The following is a 23187-nucleotide window of genomic DNA, read 5'->3' as shown; positions in this document are numbered from 1 at the left end:
GCTTTCTTTACATCTTGTTCATGGATGCCTGTGCCCTGGAGATTAATATATGAAACATTTTTTTTTTCAGGGGGTGGGGTAGTCTGTGTAAGAGAACTGGAGGTTTCTTGAAGCGATCCCTGTATTAAACTATGGGCAAGCGGCCGCTAGGAAACCTCTTTGGCTTTGAAAAACCATGGGTTTTCTGTAATCTGGAAGGTTTCCTTTCATACTTGAAATGCTTGCTTTGCATCGCTTTTAGCATATGTCTGTGGTGAATAAAAAGTCTGATATTTACTTTGATTGCAAATCTTTGCCTGAGAAACAGATGGTGGTCTGTATTGGCAGTTCCACTTCACCATTTTAGCTCTTTTTGTTGACTTTAGTTAGCTCATTAAGTTTTCATTAAGTGACTTGGAGAATATGTAGAGATGGTACACATCTCTCTTCCTTGCCCTCCCCAAAAAAAGAGAGTTAAGAGTTTTCGGCCATTAGTAAGCAGGCCGGCTCTAGGCCCGCCCCCAGTGGTGCGGGGCGCCAGGCCACCAGGGGCGCGGCTGAGGCTGCCCCAGGCGTGCCTCCGCTGTTCAGCGGCTTCAGCCCGCTCTCCGGAGGCGCGCAGGCCTGGGGCCACCTCCACCGCGCGCAGGGGCGTTGCAACAGGGGGCGGATAGCGCCCCCTGGCCCAGGGCCAGCCCTACAACAGACTGGGTGGCACAGTGCAGCTGCGCCTGCCTGCCCGCCCGCTGGGAAATGGGGCGGGGGGGGCGCCAGAGGGATCCGTCGCACCACGGCGCCAGGGCGCCGGGCATGCTTAAGGCGGCCCTGTTAGTAAGAAGCTACTTTTGGTTCTTGTTTGATAAACTGACTGGTCTGCACGGAATACCTTCCTTCAGGTTATTAAGCACAAATAATTTGTGTCGCTACACAACTAAAGCAGAGCCAATTAAACACACGCAGCAGAATATCAGATCTGTGATTACTTATATTTGGAAGCAAATTCTGAGAAATATCAGACATTAGAGGGCACTTTGGATCGTAGTACTCTGTAAGACTTACAATGTTATTATAGTAAAATACATTTCCATATCATAAATCCTGTTTTTAAAAATCCCTTTGTCTATGTTCTGATAGTGCTCTGACAGATTTGTTCCTTTTTGGTAATGGGGAAAGGAGATCTCAGCTAGAACTTCAGTGTATTGGACCCTAACAACATAGGGGAACTACAGCCTTCCCCCATCCACTGTTTTTTCCCCCTCACTCTTGTGTCTCAGGCTAGAATCCTGCTAATGTCCACTATGCCACAGTCTCCACCTTTTATATTGCTGTTCTTCCTTTCCTCACATCCGCCGACAGATCTATTCCTGAGTTGCTTCCATCATCTGTATTATCTGTATAATTTGATATTGCATTGTCTTTTTGTAGATGTTTTGGCTTATTGAACCTTGGTTCCTCTCTTTATCATCTAGGCTGCTTGGTGCTTAAAAATACGAGCATTAACAGAAATGGTTTACGTGGATGAAATTGATGTGGATCAGGAAGGCATCGCTGAGATGATGCTTGATGAAAACGCTATTGCTCAAGTTGCACGTAAGCTATATCTATAGTTCCTTCAAAATGTCTCGGCCACACAATGATTCCCTTCCCAGCATTTCAAAATTACTTAACAATCCCTTAAATAGTGTATTCCCACAGACTGTACTGTGGCACAACTGAACACTTTCAGTTAATGCAATTATATGATGTAGTTGCTATTGTCGTTGTTGTTTTCTAATGAATATAACCTCACTGACTGTGGTAGTGGCTGCAGTGCTCTGTTATGCTCTGCTGAGTTTTGGATTGCTCTGCAGGAAAACTTTCTGCCTCATGTTATTGAGTAGTTAGAAGGGTTAAAAAAGATGGGAAGAGAATTAGAGAGGTGAGATTGATCTATTGGTTACATTAAATAATGATACTTCTTTTTGTTTGTAGGACCTGGCACTTCACTGAAAATCCCTGGAACTGGTCAGGGTGGAGGTCCTAGCCAAGCTGTGAGGTATTCAGTTCATTGATAAATTTAATTAGTCCAGTGTCTGTGCCAGGCATCCCCAAACCTCAGCCCTCCAGATGTTTTGGACTACAATTCCCATCTTCCCCGACCATTGGTCCTGTTAGCTAGGGATCATGTTGTAGGCCAAAACATCTGGAGGGCCACAGTTTGGGGATTACATATAGTTCACTGTTTCCCTTCACTAGTAAATGCTGTCCAGCGAGTAGTGTTTCTTAAATTTTTGATTTATCCATTCCTACACCCTCTGTGGCAGTTCTTCACACTTTAAGTTGTTCTGTTGCTTCTGTATTGCTGTTTATGCATTTCCTGCCCTCATTGACTCATAACCACGGACTTCTGAAGAAGTGTGCATGCACACGAAAGCTCATACCAAAATATAAACTTAGTTGGTCTTTAAGGTGCTACTGAAGGAATTTTTTTATTTTGCTTCGACTCAGAGCAACACGGCTACCTACCTGTAACTAGAACCACGGACTGGTCATTGAATCAGATGATTCCTTCACTCCCCCCCCCCCCCAGTCTTCCTGTATGTAAGCAAACCTGTGAAAATATAATTGTGCTGGAATGTGAGCAAACGCAGTGAGATTTGGAAGATGCTCAGAGCATGGAGAGCTAGCACACATGAGGTGTTTAAATTGTGTGTATACATATATACATATGTGTGTGTACACACACACACACACACACACACACCTAAAATCGTACTCTACAACACTTTAATAACAAAGTAGTTAAATGGTATGAAGGGTGTTATAAATTGTTATGGTTAGTATTCCTTTAATTGGGAACTAATTTTCATGTAAACCCCAATGAAGTGTAGAACTAACGGTAACAGAGTGCAACACGATCTTCAGAAGTTGTTTGCGGATATAGCCAGTGGCATGTCTGCTAAGGCAGACACATGGTGTCTTTCAATCTGTGGATCATTTCAGGCCGGTGACTCAGACAGGAAGACCCCTTACAGGATTTGTGCGACCCAGTACACAGGGTGGACGACCAGGTACAATTGAACAGGCCATAAGGACTCCAAGGACCGCTCACACTGCCCGTCCCATGACTAGCGCCTCAGGGCGATATGTCAGGCTTGGAACGGTAAGGAATGAGAAAGAACTGAGCATGCTGTTAATAAGTATAACACACACAGTATTTGAGACCTTGGAAATTTGAAGTGCATTGTGCATATGTGTGTTTTAAAATAAGAAAACAAGTTGATTTTTACCCCTTTCATCTTGCTAGTCCTTGTTGTTTTACATGGCTACATTTTCTTCAATCTCTCCTATAGTAATCCAAAACCTGTATTTTCAAAATATTAGCATATGTAATAGAAAATAGAACATTTAATTTGCATATCTTCCTTGGATTGCCTACCCTAGGGAGTTCCCTTGCACTCCCTGGTGCAGCTGAGGGGAGATGGAGGAAGTGGCTTGGATTCAAAATGCTTCTTGCAGCCCTAAAAACACAAGCTGCTTTCTAAGGAGGCCAAAGAAAGAAAGGCCAATTTTTAAAGGAACATTCTTCTCTTACCGACAGCCATTTGTATTCAAAGCATTCAAGGGAATGCTTTGAATACAAATGAACATTAAAAATAATAATTCAGGGGAGCAGTTCGTTTTCAAAGTTTCCCATTGCTTTGAGTATAAATTGCTTTTCTGTACAGGGAGGAAAAAGTTCAAACAGTTCAAAAATTCAGTTGCATTGTTTCTTCAGATATTGGTTTGCTAGACGGTATTTTTTGCTGGTGATTACTGGTATTTAAACATGCATATTAAACGGTTCTGTGGTATCTTTCCCCCTGCAGGCCTCTATGCTCACAAATCCTGATGGCCCGTTTATAAACGTGTCTAAACTCAACTTAAATAATTATGCTCAGAAACCAAAGTTGGCAAAGGTGCGTTGTTTGCTTAAACGTAGTATTCTTGTATCTTTTAGAATCCTTGTCATATATAAGCAAATGTTTTAAGTATGAGGGGCAACTAATTTCCCGCTGGTTTTGGTTAAATAGGTATCTGTTTCTGCATTGGTTTTTGTTTAGACATAACATTGCCAATTATTTAACAAGGTTATGCAGTCAGAAGCAGACTGGAGGGTTGCCTGCCCTCTCCAGGCACGAATGGAGCACAAATTACTCCCTTCAAAGCAGGGTGGATAAAAATCAATGATTTTTTTAAAAAAATAAAAAAAATCGGATTCTTTTGATTTAAATCAGATTTTTTTTATTTAAATCGATTTTTTTGATTTAAATCGGATTTTTTAAAATAAAATGCTTTTTGAGGAAAATATATTACCATCCAAAGGTTATTCCATCATGAAATAAAGATTGGTTTTTTAATTGTGTAGAATAAGGTTGTATATGTTTAATTTTGTGGGTAAATAAATTCCATTAATCCATTCACAATGTTATGCTCTTCCAGAGGTTTTTGTAAGATTATTGGACAAGATATTATCACAGATGCTTGGTTTACTTTTGCAGTTCTCAAAACTGAATTTGACTCAACAGAGATCACATGCCTCTTCTTCACAGCAAAAAATGTTATAACATGAACAGAGTTGAGAAAAAGACCTTAATCCTATTGTTCTACAAACCTATGAATACAGAAACAACCCCTTCAGTGCTAAGTTTCAAGAAGTTCAGTGAATAGAATAGAAACAATATTTTTCTGATTGTTTGGAGTGGACAGTATTTAGGTTTTTCGTGTGTAGGCTGGGCTGACAGTCTTAAGTTTCTTAATATATATATATATATATATTGTTTTTGTTTAGCCAAATTAGTTAACAAACATGGATGTTTGTTTAAGCAAATAACATATGCTGTAATGTTATTGTTAAGGTAATGATTATTTTTCTCCTTCCTAAGTACAACACTAAAGTTGTCCAAATATGAATGATTAACCTATTAAACTGGGGATAAAAAAACTAATACTGTATGAAAAGTTGTTATTCTAAAAATCTTCATCTACTTGCATATTAAAGTTATACTAGCAAGAATTAGTCTTTATGTAGAAAACTATTATTTAAATCAAGCCTTACTGACTAGTGATTTAAATCGTGATTTAAATCAGTTTGATTTAAATCAAATCCACCCTGCTTCAAAGGGAAGCAGTTGCATCAGCAGCAATGTTAGTAATTAAATAAGGGTTCTGAGCTAGTTTTGAATCCTGGTTGACCAGAAACCCTAGTTGGACTTAACTAGGTTTATGCTAGTAGCAATATTAATGAGGCATTTCAGATGTATCACCAAACCATAGTTTGGTGTTACAAAAATGAGCAGGCTGTCATTCTTTCATCCTTGAAATTAGAAGTTTCTATTTATGGCTTGTGGCAGCCATCATCATCATCATTATTAATTAAATTTATATACCACCCTATATCTGGGGCTCTCATAGCTTGGTGTTGTGTCTGAAGCCAGTAAACTATGATATGCTGCAAACACCCTCTGTGGCAGTTCTTCACACTTTTAAGTTGTTCAGTGCTCATTACCTTAATGCCAAACAATGTCTAAATGGCCCCAGTGCTTAACCAGAATGGGTGTGGTAGAGAAAGGAACATGTAGTGCCAGAGTCTGCTAAAGGTTGCTTGGTTGTAGTTAAATATTACACCAGAGGAAGGCCAAGTAGCTAAAGACCAGTCATAGTTAGCCTTGTTTGCTTGGCCATACAGTGGCAATAAAGGGTTAAAATAATACTTTCTATTCTTCTGTTGGAAGAGTCTGGTATTGAAAACAACTTTTAAGAATTTATACCAGAGTTGGGGAGCTTGTGGTTCTCCAGATGTTGGGACTACAGCTCCAGTGATCACTGACCATTGGCTGTGCTGACTGGAACTGATGGGGGCTGTTGTCTAACAACATCTGGAGGGCTGCAGCTTCCCCATCCTTGATTTACACAAATAGCCCATTGAAAACAAAATTAATGCTTTCATTATATATGACATTACTGTATATATTACAATATAGTACAGTGATGTTATAGTTAAGAATTTTTCAGAGATGTAGAACCCATACTTCTAATCCGAATGTGAGTAAACGGTAATGAGGTGCAATTTTGTTTTAGGTAATTTATATGGTTAAGAATATTTATACTCTCTTATTTCTTGCATTAGCCAGAAAACACCATTCTAACCGTTTAATGTAGGCATTTCTTTAAAAAGCCATAATTTGATGAAAGTAGGCCACTTGCTAAGTTGAAAAGATGATGATAACCTTAGCTAATGGGTTTTTAAGCATACATGCAAGACGAGAAAGCAGTGCAAATCTTTGGCTCAGAGCATAAACTTACATATATGCTGCTGATCTAAAAATTCTCGTTGCATGGGATTTTTTCATTTTGATTTCATGGTGGTAGCTGTAGTACATTTGTGCTATCTTCCTGCTCATTAAAATAAAGGTCTTTTTAAAATGTATGTTACATAATTGATCTTCGAGGAAGCTACCGTAAAAGCCAACCAAAAGGCAAACTTGTGCATTATCTCCCCATCCTGATGCCAACCAAGATGTGTCTCAATCTCATCTAAGATACCATGCAATTTTTTATTTCTCATATTTTCCCTTTTGGGACTTGAAAAGTGCTGGAGGCAGGGCAGGGTTAGGTGACTCGCTCAGCGTTGAGAGAAATGTCAGAAAGGAGCTGGAAGTCATCACTCATTAGCTTGCTGCTACAGTCTGTTCAGATCTTTCCCATTCCCAGAGGGTTTTCCCAGAGGAGAGCCATGGGACACACTTTCTCATGTCCCTATCACATTTCTGTCACCACTAGGAGAAGTGAAGGACTAAACCAAGACATCCTGTGTGTCTTGAAATCACCTCTTATCATGTGAGAGCAACCTCCTGAGGTGATGCTGGTATTAGAAGGAAGCCGGGTTAGAGGGCAATCTTTGACATTTCCTGCAGTCTGATGAAAAGAAGCCTTCCACGTTTAAATGGTGCTCAATATTTCAGGATGGTCAGAGGGGGCCTTGCCTTCATTTTTGGAGAGCATTTAGGAAGAGTACTAGGGAGGGGGGCATTATCCACAATTTGGGAGATGGTTGGTGTCCCATCCCCCTGGTGCCCCAGGTACATGTGTAGAAGTGTTCAGGGATCTTTCAGTGTCATCCAGTATAATGAAAAACTCCACTGATTCAGATGTAAAATTAAGAATCCTTTCCTGACATGTGCTGGCTTTCACAATGTAAATTCCTTATTGCATAAAACAGTCTGTGTAAAAGATGTTTGTGACTTTTAAACGGACAACTTGAGTGCTTGCTTTGTTTAATTGCAAGTAGCTTTTGTTCTTTTTCTTTCATTTGACAGCATATTGCAAATTGTTCTCCTTACAGGCATTGTTTGAATACATTTTTCACCATGAGAATGATGTCAAGAATGTAAGTCTTATTTATTTCTAACTTAGGGCTCTTTTCAATTGAAATGTTACTTCTGAGTATAAGATAGAACCAGAACAGGCTTCCTCAACCTTGGCCCTCCAGATGTTTTTGGCCTACAACTCCCATGATCCCTAGCTAGCAGGACCAGTGGTCAGGGATGATGGGAATTGTAGTCTCAAAACATCTGGAGGGCTGAGGTTGAGGAAGCCTGAACTAGATTTTTCTTCAACTGGTATAGTTTTAAGTGGGGCAAAGTTGCAACTTCTGGAAAGGCAAAAGAGAAACTAAACTCACAACTCAAGAAGGCCACTTGTTTTATATTTATTCATTGCATTTATATCCCACCTTTCTTCCAAGGAGCTCAAGGTGGCATACATAGTTCTCATCCTCATTTAATCCCCACAAGAGTGGCTTTTCTCTCTCAGTACTGTGGGTATGAAGATTGTTGCTTATTTCAGCACCTCCCATCATGTGGCTTACCAGGTTTTTCACCAGTTACATCCATGCTTTGATAAATTATTGTTTTCAGAGCAGAAGTATACAGTGGTACCTCGGGTTAAGAACTTAATTCGTTCTGGAGGTCTGTTTTTAACCTGAAACTGTACCACTTTAGCTAATGGGGCCTCCCACGCCGCCGCCATGCAATTTCTGTTCTCATCCTGTAAAGTTCTTAACCTGAGGTACTACCATATTTCTGGGTTGTTTCTGGGTTAGCGGAGTCTGTAACCTGAAGCGTCTGTAATCCGAGGTACCACTGTACTAGCCATATAAATCCTCACAGAATTCCCTATAGATGAGATTAACAATGCTTTCATTTTTGATATGTCCATGTATGTTCTATGCACCGTAACAACCCATTCTGGGCAAGGTGCTTTACACATATGAAATGTACTGCTTGTTTGAGGCTTTGTTTCCTCCAGGATTTCCCCCCTCCAAGCTACAAGCTGTCTTTCCAGCTAGAAGGAATGAATGAAAGAAAAAAAGCTTGTGTGTATATTTGCAGGAAACTGCTGGAGGGGGAAAGAGTCTAATAAAGAATGATGGGCACATGAGCTGATGGATGTGCATTGCCGAATTAAGACAGTTTTTCTTGAGTGGAACTATCATGCATCTAAATGGCTTAGGAATAGCAGGAGTTTATGTGACCCCATCCACTGATTTAAATTAAAACATTCCAAGTTCTGTTTCTTCAACAGTTATGTCAGTTTAACCAAGACTGAGAAGAACCAGGGGTCTTAAATCTTTTAAAGAATTTCCTTCTTAATAGAGCCCCCAGCCCCAGATTTCCCCCTTGAAACTGCTGATTGTTGAAAAACTGGGCATGATACAAAAGCGTGTTAGGGAAATGCTGTTGCACATACAGAGTGCACATTGCCAGATCTATATACGCTTGACAAAGCTCCCCTCTGCGTGTCAGCCAGTGTTTCAAAATACTGTTCAATGGTGAAGAATTTAATGATTAGCTGGCTGCTACTGCCACTTTTACAGCTCTCTAAACTACTCCCTCATTCTCCAGCTTTATAAGCAGGCTAGTATGGTTTTGGGGAACTTGTACATTTTTGGTATTAAATCTGCAAGCCCTGAAGTGTTGATCCAATTAAAAGCAGATAATACTTGAGATGAGGAAGAGTCGTGCTGCAGCACCTTAGCTGTTAATTATATTTTTTTGGCTTTGAGAGGGGTTTTTTATGCATTTATGAAATACATCTGTTAATTCTGCAAGTCCTTAAAACTGATGAGGTTTTTTATTACTTTCTTTTCTGGTTTTCATCTAATAGAGCATTTAAAAAACAGTCAAACTCCAGTATTTTTCTCTCATGTTGTATTCTTTGCTTTAATCTTTTTTCTTTTTTACATGTTACTAATCCGTGTGTGTGTGTGTTTAAATCTCATAAGTGTTTTGTATTTTTAAGGCTTTAGATTTGGCAGCATATGCCACGCAACATGCTCAGTTCAAGGACTGGTGGTGGAAAGTTCAAATTGGGAAATGTTATTACAGGTAAAACATCTCACCCATTCTAAAACCTGGGGCTCAGTCCAGTCTGCTCAACCCAGTGAATGTCCCAGAGGGAGATCACCATAGGGCAGGGATAGCCAGCATGGGGTTCTCCGGTTATTGTTGGACTCCAGCTCTCATCAGCCCCAGTAAGCTTGGAAAATGATGAGAGATGATTGGAGTTGTATCCCAACAACATTTTAGAGGGCACCACATTGGCTGTCCCTGCCATAGGACATAACAGAGGCCTGGTCCACACCTGTCAACCCTTTCCTTATCCCTGTCCAGCTTCCCCATCTATTTAGTCCAGTCCAAGCAGAAAAAGACAGGCTGAGAGTTTCTTGTTCCCCCACCATGGGATATCTACTTCTTTTGACAGGGTTTAGCAAGATCAATTCAAGGGGAGGTGGAGAAGACTGAAATTTTAATTTCCAATGTCCTATTTTTCCACATTGATGGTGCTTTTTAATTTAGAATATTTATAAAAATGTAATCTCTCCCCTGCCATGTTTCTACAGTTTTGTTATACCTTTTATTGCGTTTTCCCCTCAGGCTAGGATTATATCGTGAAGCAGAAACACAATTTAAATCCGCTTTGAGACAACAGGATATAGTAGATACAGTACTGTATTTGGCAAAAGTAAGTTGGACTTTTCAATGAAAAAGTTAATCATTTCAGATTAAAAGTTTGAAACTGTAACCTGGAAGTGCGGTGAAGGCAGAGCTGTAGCTCTTGAATTTGAATGTTTTCAAAATATTAATATTTTAACCTTTTTACAGGTTGGTCAAGGATTTTATCTATTCTTGTTAATAAAATTGTTTGGCTTTCTTTTTCAGTTACTAATGCCTTTTTCTAGATCTCCTTTTTAGCTGCATGCATTTGGTTAGTTTTAATAACTCTCTAGGCTTAATAACTCTTATGCCATCACTCTTACCGCAATTCTGGTATCTATAATACTCCTTGGTGCTGCAAGTAGCAAACTTGCACTGATTTCCTCGTCCATCACATGTATTGTCACCCCCCTCCCCTATTTATGCAAAAACCAGCATGTCTAATTAGCTAAATGTACAATATTGTGGATAAAAGCAGAGATGGCTTTTCACCTGTAGTGGTGCGCACCACTGAAGGGACAGAACAATTGAATTGCTTGCTTAGTTATGTGTGCCTTCAACTGAAACTTCTCTAGCTGTGTAAAAACCCCAACTCTCCCTTTCTCCTTCCTCCTCTTCCCCCCCCCCTGCCCCGCCCCAATATGTTGCTTTTCAGAATTAACAAGGTACTATCCAATGTGCCAGGTATTTGAGACCATCATCATTCAGCAGAGCTCGAGTTTAAACCAGCCTTTTCCAAAGGGGTTTCTGCTGAGCCAGCCTGAAAAGAAACTTCGATCAGGTTGAGGCAATAGTTGATGGGTTACCATGTAATCTTCCTTTATATGTAAATCTGTCGCTGAATGTGTTTATATCGAAGGGAGCAATTATGGAAAGCTGCTGAAAGAGAAATAGGTTCAGGTGTTAAAGAACTGAGAAGAAACAGGACAAGCACAATGCAGACATTTTAAAAACCTTTTAATGCAGGCATTGCTGGGATTAATCCTTTGGGAGCAACAGCTTATATAGCTTATAAACAGACAGAATTTTACATTGAAGACTGCTTTAGATGCAGTATAAGACTGACGTATAGAAATGAGTGTTTCTGAGAGTAGATTGTTGTGGTTGAACTGCTTAAAATGACCTCCTTTATTGGTAATATCATTTTGAGATGGTCAGAGTCTAGCATGCCTTAAAAAAAAAAGAACCTAGCCAATCTCATTTATTCCTTCTCTCCAGTAAGCAATTACTTCTGTTTGTCAATAGAAGAGGCAGTAGGGAGTAGTTGGCAAATGAATGCAGTGATCCTGGTGTTCTTATTTCTATTGCTTTTACGAAGACACATTTTCAAGCTGTTCTGTATCCTGTTAGTCACATAATTCTTGCTGAAGGTGCCTTTTCAAAGGAGACGGTTGTGTTTCAGTGCAAACTTTGGGAGGATTTGCTATTGTAGTCATAGTAATTTGTTCCCTTGCGAAAAGAGTTGGGTACTGTTTGTACCACTTTGTGCTCTGCTTTATTGCCTATTACATTTAATGAGAACACCAGTGACAGCTGACTTTCTGTTCTTCTGTTTGCCATGTCAGCATTACATATTTTATCATGTTATTTCACTGTTATGCGTGATCTCAACAGGTTTTGCTCTCACAAAACAATATCTTTACACTGTGCAGCTTGAAGAAATTGGTTGGGTATTGAGTTCACCTGCATAACAGGTTATATGCCTATTCCTCTAGCTAAATCTGTTAGGGCCCAAGCAGAGGGAAACTTGGTGTTTTCCCTGGCAGCCCTGAGCTTTTTCCACCATGTAGTTCTTCACTGAGAATGGAGCTATGACTCCGTGGCATACAACTGAGTTGAGCCCTGGAAAGTGTGGAGAGGCAGTTTTCCACCTTTTCATATTATTCCTTGATGCTGCCTTGTTCAGAGACTTTTATGCAGCACCTATACAACAAATGGGACGCAGGTGGCGCTGTGGGTTAAACCACAGAGCCTAGGGCTTGCTGATCAGAAGGTCGGCGGTTTGAATCCCTGCGATGGGGTGAGCTCCCGTTGCTCGGTCCCAGCTCCTGATAAATAGGTACCGCTCCAAGCGGGAAGGTAAACGGTGTTTCCGTGTACTGCTCTGGTTCGCCAGAAGTGGCTTTGTCATGCTGGCCACATGACCTGGAAGCTGTACGCCGGCTCCCTCGGCCAATAACGCGAGATGAGCGCCGCAACCCCAGAGTTGGTCACGACTAAACCTAATGGTCAGGGGTCCCTTTACCTTTACCTTATACAACAAACAGCTACTTGTCAGATGTTAGAATCATTCTAGCCATTGATGCAGATGCACCCATCATCTATTTGCTCAGGTGTATTCCCGCTTAGATCAGCCTCTGACAGCTTTAAATGTTTTCAAGCAAGGATTAGATCGGTTTCCTGGAGAAGTCTCCCTCATTTGTGGTATTGCCAGGATCCACGAGGTATGTAAAACAAGTTTCTATTGTAAACGAAGCGAAGTTACAGGGAACCAGGAAGAGGGCATTCTCGGTAGTGGCGCCCGTCCTGCAGAATGCCCTCCCATCAGATGTCAAAGAAATAAACAACTATCTGACTTTTAGAAGACACCTGAAGGCGGCCCTGTTTCTAATGTTTGAAGTTTTTTCTGTTTTAATGCTTTGTTGAAAGCTGCCCAGAGTGGCTGGGGAAACCCAGCCAGATGGGTGGGGTATAAATAAATAATTATTATTATTATTATTATTAAACAAAGGTAAGTGTTCAGTGTGCCCATTTTTGTCCTCAAAAATTCACTGCACTAATTTCCAGCATGTTGTAATGCAATTCAGATTATTCAGTGCTTGACAGAAGAATGAACCAAGCCTACCCATTATTGTAGTCTTATTCTGGAATATAGGAACATAGAAAGCTTTATGATACAGAAAGTCAAGTCATTGATCCATCTGGCTCTGATGTGTTTTACACTGGCAAGAAGTGGTTCTCTACATTTTCAGACTGGAAGATGGTATAGATAGAACCTGGGGCTTTTTGCATTCAGTTCACACTCCTTCCGAGTTCTGTTGCAATTGTCTTTCTAGCTTCAAACAACTTCAAAGGCAAATCTGCATTTAGTCCAGTGAGGCATCGCCTGATATTGACCTTGTAGTCCTCTGTCTTACTCTAGCATTTGTTGTTCACATCAAACAGAAGAAACAAATGTTTGAGCAAGCAAAGAACCTGTCAGAAGGACTTTTTTATAGACTGATACTGAGTTAATCAGTATTTGTCATTTGGGGATTCATTTATGCTGGTAAGAATTCCTGCAGTAAATCACTTCACTTCACTTTCAGCAGAGTATAACCTTTTCAGTATTTATTTATATATACATTAAAAATACTTTCCCCATATCCTTGAAGGAGCTTACAGAATATAACATTCATTGAAGGAGTTCACAAAAGATAAAATTCCAAAGATAAACATTCAATTTAAATTAAGGTTAGTACTGTATTCTAAAAAGAGTTACTGGAGATTTATTTCTGAATAAACATTCCACACATAATAAACAGAATAGTTCAAGGTAAGCTAAAAAAAGATAGCCACTATCTTGAAAACAGTTATTTGCCAACTTGTAAAATAAAAGGCGCTAGAGGGGAGGAGGGTCATTCAGCAATATAAAAATAGTAGATGGGTGGAATGCAATGCATCTGTTTTAAGATGAAAGCCTGTTAATGCTATTAAAGGGTTTGCAATGCTTATTTTATAATGAAGATGTAGATGGTTTTGAATTCAAGAGTTTTGTCTGATGTGTAACTTTGTCTTCACTTTGCTAGCCACTATTATCTATTTATGCAGAGAACAGTTGTTTAACAACTACCATCTAACATTTGCTGAAACATTGTTTCAGAAAGAATTTGAAATGTTGTTTTGTTTACAATTTCCTTTAAAAAGAAAAAGCTCAGGGCAACTATAGTGAACATTCCACATTGTGCTTTTCGTTTTCCCTTTTCTGTGGAATTGCTCTGATAGCAGAGGACTGGGAGAGCACCTTGGCCTTTGATCAACCACTCTAATGTGAATGTGTCTACTCAGAAGTAAGTGCCATCAAGTTTAATGGCACTTACATCAAGGCAACTGGGCTTGTAGCCCCAGGGAGGCTTGCCAGTGCCTTACACTTTCACAACCAAGCTTTTAAGTGGCCTTAAAAAAAACTTTTGTCCATGATTGTTTACCTAACCTGCTCTGTCAATCAGAATAGAGTGTGTTTCCGTGCTATAGGAAACTGATGCTACTATGCGGTACTGTTTACCTTGTTGCAGCCTATAAATAGCAAGAGAAACCCAATAGCATGGCTACTTATTGTGAGTAGGCTTGGAGAAAACATATGGAGTGCTGTTTAAAATTACTGCTCTGCAGTATAGTTCCTCTTTGGCAATAAAGAGGCATGTGAAGAAGAGGCAATTTGCAAGAAGGCATATAAACTTGGGAGTGCTGTATACTGTCTAATAAAACTTGTATAATATTTGTTCCGTTTGGTCTCTGTTTATTATTTGAAATATTACTGTTACAGTTCTATGTATATACCAAAGTTACTCTTATAATGTGTCAATGCTCCCATCCGTAGGAAATGAATAACATTTCTGCAGCTGCAGAGTGCTATAAAGATGTCTTAAAACAAGACAACACCCATGTGGAAGCCATTGCGTGCATTGGAAGTAATCACTTTTATTCTGACCAGCCGGAGATAGCATTGCGGTTTTACAGGTAGGATGTGCATGTACATTTATTCAAGTCTTATGTCAGCTGAAAAGGAAAACTAATGGCTGGTGTAGATCTGGGGATGGGAGCATGGCCAACTAGATGGTATCTTTGCAAGAATTCTAATGTGATAGCCCTAGTAGGAACCTGTGTAGGATCTGTAGCCCTGTTTGTATAAAGCATCCCCAATAGGTTTCTATACAGCCTTTTCTCCAAAATGCACTAGAAGAATTAGTCCCTTATTTCTGAGCAGCTCTTATTAGTTCTACCTGCCTGTAGTATACAGCCCATTAATTCACCACATATCTCCAAAGGCTGTGGCAAACATTTGTGTTCCTTTTTCTGTTAAGTGTTCTGAATGTTCTCAATGTTAAAATTGTTTTACCTCTTATCCGGAACATAGATTTTCTGCCTAAATAATGCACTTCAGTTCCTTTTCTGGGCTTTCCCCAGCAGTTTCTGCGAGCCATTTGTAGCAATTATGACTCCACAGAACAAAGGGTGGCTTTGTTGTCTGATGAAAGCTCTTTGGCAGAAAGATGAGATATAATTTTATATGATAAATAAATAAAATTTCAAAGAGGTGTGTGCTTGAGTGCTGGACAGAATGAGCCTCCGCAGAAACCCAGAAACAAAGGGGAAAGCTTTCCCCCCCTTTACTTTCTAGATATTGCAAAGGTATATTTGGTATTTGAAAGGTTATGCCATTAGAAATGTTTTGGACCTGATGAAACCCCAGACTTCATGACAACAGAAGTGCTTTCTGGGGTTGCATTGTTTGACTGTTCTACTTTGAGGTATTCCTCATGGGAGATGATGATGATGGCTGAACAGTATTTAGAAAAGTCCCATCAAATTGTTTTGCTTTTGGGAGATAAGAGGGGGGGTTGGGGGAATACATGAGTGCCAAATAATAATTTCACCCATTTCAATATAAATTTTACAATAGTGACACTTGATCATTTTAAGGCCAGCTTTCTATATTAGAAAGTGGGTGTTGAAGCTGCTGTGAATGCTGAATTTGACTCTTGACCAAGACACAGAGGCCATGTGGCTAGGCTATTTCCTTGTCTGGGAATTTGGGAAGCTGCCTCTTCTGGGTGGAGATGAACTCCCTCTGAAGTAGCAGGGGTGTAATTTGGGCATGCTCCAAGACCCATCACTGTCAATAGAGGTACAGGTGGACTTCATGCCAGGTGGGAAGAGTCCCATGCTGCAGTTCTTTCTCATTGTTTTCTTTGATGCATTTTTTTCAAGAGGGTTGGCAATAGTGTGGGAAGAATCTCTGGCTGTGTTTTTCCCGTGAGGTTTTGGTTTTCTGATGTTGCCGAGTAGCGTGGAAAGAAATCATGCCACAGCAAAGGGTCAAATTACTATTTATACCTGCTTCTTTTTTTTTTACTAAAAATTATATGAGTAGCATTAATGCAATATATAAGTTGCTTTCATGATCCATGCTACAAAAGAAAAGCATTTCTTTCTCCTCTTGAACTAGACGGCTCCTGCAGATGGGTATTTATAACAGCCAACTCTTCAACAACCTGGGCCTCTGTTGTTTCTATGCCCAGCAGTATGACATGATTCTCAGCTCCTTTGAACGTGCCCTCTCTCTTGCTGAATGTGAGGAGGAGGCTGCAGATGTGTGGTACAACTTGGGACACGTAGCTGTGGTAAGAGCTTAGTACTAGTGAAGCATACTTCATTGAAATATTTGTATGGAAACAATGAAATGTTATCCTAGAAAGCTATTTGCAAGTCAATAACACTGCCCAGTTTCCGCTTAGATTAGGGATACAGACCTAGTTTTGAAGATCAAAAGGATGCAAGGAGGAGTGCTTTTGCTTTCTACATAGCAGAATCTATGTGAATATTGGGGAAGACAGGAAAGGAAATAGGAGGGAATTGCAACAAAAATAGAGAATGGCACAGCAGAAGGCTGCTTAAAGCTGTCCTTTGCACTTAAAAGTCCCCCAGCCCAAGCCATATCAAAGTATTTCTGGACAAGCTTTTGTTCCTCTGTGGCAAAACACCCTGCACACACCTTTCAAGGACACACTATTTCCTATGCTGTAATCCTAGCATTAAAAACTGCTCTGGTATTAAAGCCTGGCTCTGAATCAACCTAATGCAGTACAATGCTATGCCAGAGTAACTTCAAAAGACTTCCTCTTTACGTTGTCCACATCTCTGTGTATTAAAAGATATGCAATAATTGAGATGCGTACACACCACACACATAAATCAGTGCCCTCTGCCAGTCGCTGGGAGCAATTGTGGGATTCAGCAGCATATTGTCTGTAAGCCTAGAGTTTGCATGTAGCCAAGGACCAGAGCTCAGCAGTAGTGAAAGTGCTTTGCATTCAGAATTTCCCTGCTTTAAATCCTGATATCAGGAGTGATGAGAGTTATAGTCCAACCACATCCTTACTCTTCCTCTAGACTACAGCATGGCAAAATGGTTAGTAGAATATGCCAGGCATGGTGATGGATGAGCTCATATGTGTATACACACACTACCCCCTCCCCAAGCAAGATCTCTGTGGTGGAAGGAGGCTGGTTCAATTTGTGTCTGAGCAGGTTTTCTCACCTTAATATTGCCTTCAAGTGCAGCATAATTTTATCCATAGGAATCAATGGCCGCCCAAGGAAATAAGGGAAAATAAAGTGGTTCGGGACTTGAGCTACATACATAGTCCTTCTATTGCTTCTGTTTCTAGGTTACGCTAAAGGGTGACAATGATGGCAACTTTTTTTTTAATTATGTATTTTTGGCTTTTCCTTCTCAGGGAATAGGGGATATAAGCTTGGCTTATCAGTGCTTCAAACTTACATTGGCCAACAACAATGACCATGCAGAAGCTTACAATAACTTGGCTGTGCTGGAGATGCAGAAAGGCCGCATAGAGCAGGTTGGTATTCTGCTCTAAAGGAAAACAGTAGCTTACATATTGTTTCAGGGTAGTTGTTGCTTGAGATGAATGAAGGGTTAAGAGGCTTGGAAGTCTCCGGAGCTTTGGAAATGGAGTGGGATCTTGCACCATTGGATTGTTGCACATACAATGAAGAGATAGCGTTGGAATAATCTTTAAGCTGTTCTTCTTTACAACGTCTTATAGTTTGGGACAGGACTTCAAGGATTCCTACTAGAATGTGACCATTTTGTTCAGAATTGGTATGCTGGCTTCTTTAGTGAACATCTAAAATGTCTAGACTAGAGAATGTCTGTTGAGATACTTAGATCACAAGAAGTCAAAGGGCTGGTTGCTCAGATCACATTAAGAAGTCACCATTATGCAAGAATTAAATACATACATAACATTTATTTTGTACCATTAATACATTTTTGGGCAAATCCAAATGAAGTGTTGTATCCAACAAATCATCCTGTTAGTGCTTTTCTCCCTCTCCTCTCCTTGTACATCTCCTGCAACTCCTCTGATCTGCTTCAGAGTGTTGCGAGGAAACCCAGAACAGATTTGGGGAGGCATAGCGGGAAGAGAGGGAGATGAAATTCCATAGTGCAGGTGGAAGTCTTTGCGCTAATGGGACAACTTTGTTAGATACAACCGACAGATCTTAAATATCTGTCATTACTCAAATTGCATGCACCTTTCTGAAAACGTCGTCAATAAAGTGTGCCTTCGACTTGCCATTTGGTTGACTGTGAACAAGATTGATGAATTTCTTAATTGAATAGTGAAAGTGTTTTGGGGGGATTAAAATTTTCAGCAGATAAGCTACAGTACAACATGCAGTCCTTAGATCTCTGTTTCTAAGCAGCAAGTTGCTTTCGAGGCTACTATATAAATATTCTAGCAATTGCCATGGCAACATTCAAGTGTACTCCTGCATTCCTTGTAGTGATAGATAAAGATCAGTTTTACAGAGCCATATTCAGTTGGCCTATGCTTAGGCTTCATTTGTAGCTTAAGGTATGATAACAGTGAAAGAAGAAGTGGCTTGTTGCAAGCTGTTTAAAAAACCATTGTCACTTGGGTTCAAGAAGCTTTCAGTGCATTTGCAGTTCATGTGCTTGAGATTTACCTCCTGAAGCTTAGAAATCACCCCACTTTCCCCACCCAGCCGCTCAGCAATGACCTCTTCTTCATAATTGGAAGTGCCTTTAAGTCAAGGGTAGCTAGACTGCAGCATACAAACAGCCTGCCAAGGGGTTTTTGGGGTGGCTTGCAGACCTCCCCAAAAACAATTTTCCGTGTTTAATTACCTTCATTGGGCTTTCACAAGTGCCCTTAGATAGGTTTTGCTGCTTTTTAACTTAAGTTGGGGCTTCTCAGAGCTATTTTTCTAGCAAAAGAAGTGCTGGAACACTCACCATGAACACCTGCCTTGTTCTCTTAGAATGGCAATAGCGCCCTCCTGAGAGGTGCCGGAACTGAGTCCTGGTGAGTTCCAGCTTAAGAAAAGCCCCAGGGCTTCTTAAAAAAACCCCAAATGTCTAATCAATTATTTCCTGTTGTTGCTTCTATGTGTGCTCTTAATAGCCCTACTCCTTAAAAGCCCTTTCAATTTACTTCTATTAACTGCTGGTTGCATTATCCCTCCCACTGTGATGCCTGCAGCAGCTGATGATTAATGATTGTTCCCGAGTGCTGCCAAAGGCATCGAAGCAGGACAAACAGTGCAGCCAGCCAGCAATTAATAGAAGTGAAGTTAATAGAAACAACTGAAGGGAATAAAAGTATTGAAGTCAGCATCACCTGTTAATCTCATTGGTAAGCAAATTGCAAGTATTTGGGGAAATTTTGGCTGAGGGGAGGAGGGATTTTGAAGGAACCATAATAAGGGGGAAAAACATTTTTTTAAAAAATGAAAGAAATGGAAATGAGTTGAGGAAGGGGAATAAGGAAGTGAACAGCCTGACTTTGGATAGAAAGAAAATTAAAGGTATTCATTTTCCACATCAGCCACACCTCCTTTCCTATCCCAGCCATGCTCACTTTACCATGCAGGCCTCAGAGCGTTGACTGTGAGTCATTGTGTCTCTTGGCTAAAACAAGGTTAGGTGCCCTGCTCTTAAGTTATTTCCAGCCATGTGTTTTCTAGGAAACATGCATACCGTGCACATCCTTGCTGTTACCTTGAATTAACTTTCCTGTTGCTGCTTAGAAACCAAAGTTGATGTGATTAGAATCCTGAAGTAGCAGTTCTGTGACAACATTTATTTATTTAAAAAACCACACACAAATCCATCACCAAATTCCACCCCATGTTTGCTTGATCTGTGGCTTTCATAAATTGTACTTCTGGTTTCTCAGAAGCAGATCATGATGCTGGTAATTTCTTTGGCGCTTAGGCTGGGCAACTGAGTGTTGTGCGAATTGGGGGTCACATATATGCACAGTGTGTCATCCTTCATGCCTTCCTGTGACAATCTCTTTTTCCGTGAGCCTCCGGGAAACACTAAGATAAGAATTCTGCTGTCCAAGCACTTCAAAGGACAGAACATTTGTCAATTCTAATCCTTCGCCATCCTGCAAGAATAAAGCTGGAGGGTAAGCAGATAGGGAAGGAAACTGCACTTTTGCAGGGTTTGGTGGATAATGCTAATTTCAGAGTAGGCTGCATGTGTGGGGGTGCATATAATGTTTTATAAAATTATATAACATTGCATAACATCTCCTGCTAACACTGACAGTTGCTAATGTTGAGGAATGTTACAGCAGCCCCGCTTGAGAAATGGGCAGTAGCTCAGTGGTAGAGAACTGTTTTGTATGCTGAACATCCCCGGTTCATTCCCTAGCACCTCTAGGCAGGGTTGGAAAGACCTATGTCTGAAACCATGGAGTCCTGCAGCCAATCCATGTACCTAAACTGAGCTAGATGGACCCTTGTCTGAAACTAGAACCTTAATTTCCCCTGTGGATGAGAGGGTTATGACAGAATATGATGAAATGCTGAGATCAGCTTAGAAAATGTATTTAAACTATCAGCAGAAGACCAGCAAATTTATTTTGGTTTATGAAAGATGCAAACCATAATAAATCAAAGGAAAATCAAAGTCACATTATAAAGAAAAGAGTCTTAGGGATTGAGAAATATAGGGTACAAAGTATGCTAGGGGAAAACTGGGATACAATGATTTCGTGTGAAAATAAAGTGTGCAATAAAACTATTCAAACATCAGGTAAAGTGGTGGTATGCAAAATCAAAAGAATTTATTTATTTGTTTATACTATGCCCATCTGGCTGGACTTCCCCAGCCACTCTGGGTGGCTTCCAACAAAATATTAAAATACAGTAATCCAGGGGTGGCCATCTCCCAAGAGACTGCGATCTACTCACAGAGTTAAAAACTACTCCCTTTTGGGGGGGGGTTCAGGTCAAAGTTGTTGAGCTTTTCTTAGGAAGCAAAGGCCTGTTTTTTGGGGTTCAGGTCAAATTGTTGAGCTTTTTTAGGGAGGAGGAAAGCCCTGTTTTGGGGGGTTGCAGGTTTTTTTTTTAGGGGAGCCAAAGTTGTTTAGCTTCTTTGGGGAGAGCCGGTGATCTACCACAGATGTCCAGTGATCTACCAGTAGATCACGATCTACCTGTTGGACGTGCCTGCTAATCCATCAAACATTAAAAGCTTCCCTAAGCAGGGCTGCCTTCAGATGTCTTCTAAAAGTCTGGTAGTTGTTCTCTTTGACATCTGGGGGGGCGGGCGTTCCACAGGGCAGGTGCCACTCAGTGGCGTAGCAAGGTAAATTGGTACCCGGGTGCCAAAATTTTTTGTCACCCCCCACTTTGAGATCTTGTATAGAATGTCCTGGGAGATTGAAGTGTTCTCCTGGTTTTTCTGTCTTCTGGTTCCTGATGTCAGATTTATGTCCATTTATCCTTTGGCGTAGGGTTTGGCCTGTTTGTCCAATATAGAGAGCTGAAGGGCACTGTTGGCATTTGATGGCATATACAATGTTAGAAGATGAGCAATTAAATAGTCCTGAAATAGTCCTAAGATGGTATGTTGGATGTTGTTGGGGCCAGTAATGGTGTTGTCCGGGTGTATGTGGCAGCAAAGTTGGCATCTGGGTTTATTGCAGGCTCTGGTACCAGTGTCCATGTTAAGTCTGGTGGTTGTATTATTGTGGGTGAGGAGTTGTTTAAGATTGGGTGGCTGTCTGTAGGCAATGAAAGGTCTTCCTCCCAGAGCTTGAGAAAGGGAGCTGTCATTGTCCAGGAGAGGCTGTAGATCTCTGATGATGCGTTGTGCTGTTTTAACTTGGGAGCTGTATGTGATGACTAGTGGTGTTCTGTTATTTTCTTTTTTGGGCCTGTTCTTTTTTGTATGCTTGTGTGGGGAACACTTCAATATGAGAACACTTCAATCTCCCAGGACATTCTATACAAGATCTCAAAGTAGCTGTCTTACTACAAAAGAATTTCAGAAATAGACTGGAAAGAGAAGTTGCTGAATTACAACTTATCACCAAGCTCAAAACCATGGAGGGACCTGGTTTGAACAGAGACACTGGATTCTTATCTCATTATACATGATAAAGCGATCTTCAGCCATCTCATTGTCTCAACCCTTGCTTTTTCATGCAAAACCATTTGCAGTCGTTTTCGGTCATCAACAGCTATCAGTCAGTCAATCACCCACTTCCACCACCCTTCTGAGTGATACCCCCTCCCCTCCCCACCCCCTCCCCACCCCTTCTCTACATAAGCGCCTGGGGACTCCTATTTCAGCGTATCTGAAGAAGTGTGCATGCACACGAAAGCTTATACCAAAATAAAAACTTAGTTGGTCTTTAAGGTGCTACTGAAGGAATTTTTTTATTTTCCTTTTATTTAAAATGCTTCTTTGTGTTATTTGTGGGGCATATGAATTTGTTCATTTTTTTTAAAAAAAAATATAGTCTGACCCACATGAGGGACGGTGGACCGGCCCAAGGCTGAAAAAGGTTGCTTCTAAGGCACGCCAAAAGCCTGTGTGAGTGGGGCAGCAATGCTAAGAGCCCAGCAAAGGCTGTGGCATGGCGTGTGCTCTGAGGCTGCTTTAAGAGCGAGCCACAAGTTGCTCAGCAGAAGTGTGCAAGGGAAGGAGGGTTGCCCGACAGCAGAGTTCAGTTGGCCATGGAGCTGGGACCCCCTCCTAGCCTTGCCTCAGTGTCCGGGCAGAATGATGGGGGTGGAGACACTCCTTCAGGTATACTGGACCAAAGCCATTTAGGGCTTTAAAGGTCAGCACCAACACTTTGAATTGTGCTCGGAAACGTACAACTTTACCACCCAAACCCCACCAGCCCTCTAGTTAAGATGCACTATATTCTGACTGTCCCAACTGTATAACAAATGAAAAGTAGGAATGTCTAGACAAATCCCTAGACAAATCTATAGGTGAGTTGTGTGTCTGCTTCTTGTTCTTCAGGCAAGAGTGTTTCTGCAGACTGCTGCCCGGATAGCGCCTCATATGTATGAGCCACACTTCAATTTTGCTGTACTGTCTGATAAGGTAACACCATTGCTTTATGCTTTC

The 23187-nt window shown here is 40.8% G+C and overlaps 1 protein-coding gene across 1 annotated transcript in view; it reads left to right on the top strand.

The window, feature by feature from the left end:
- TTC8 (tetratricopeptide repeat domain 8) overlaps positions 1-23187 on the top strand; it is a 42486-nt gene that overhangs the window by 8016 nt on the left and 11283 nt on the right. Inside the window, exons 2-13 of the mRNA XM_035107491.2 lie at positions 1449-1569; positions 1951-2014; positions 2962-3121; positions 3828-3917; positions 7343-7387; positions 9301-9386; positions 9936-10023; positions 12329-12439; positions 14575-14714; positions 16204-16378; positions 17495-17617; positions 23080-23163. Of these exons, the coding sequence (XP_034963382.2) occupies positions 1449-1569; positions 1951-2014; positions 2962-3121; positions 3828-3917; positions 7343-7387; positions 9301-9386; positions 9936-10023; positions 12329-12439; positions 14575-14714; positions 16204-16378; positions 17495-17617; positions 23080-23163 (1287 nt within the window). The remainder of the gene's footprint in view (positions 1-1448; positions 1570-1950; positions 2015-2961; positions 3122-3827; positions 3918-7342; positions 7388-9300; positions 9387-9935; positions 10024-12328; positions 12440-14574; positions 14715-16203; positions 16379-17494; positions 17618-23079; positions 23164-23187) is intronic.

The sequence above is a fragment of the Zootoca vivipara genome, chromosome 1, assembly GCF_963506605.1.
Source record: "Zootoca vivipara chromosome 1, rZooViv1.1, whole genome shotgun sequence".
NCBI lineage: Eukaryota > Metazoa > Chordata > Lepidosauria > Squamata > Lacertidae > Zootoca > Zootoca vivipara.
Note: the sequence above shows the minus strand (reverse complement) of the source record. Positions and strands in the feature narration are given on the sequence as shown.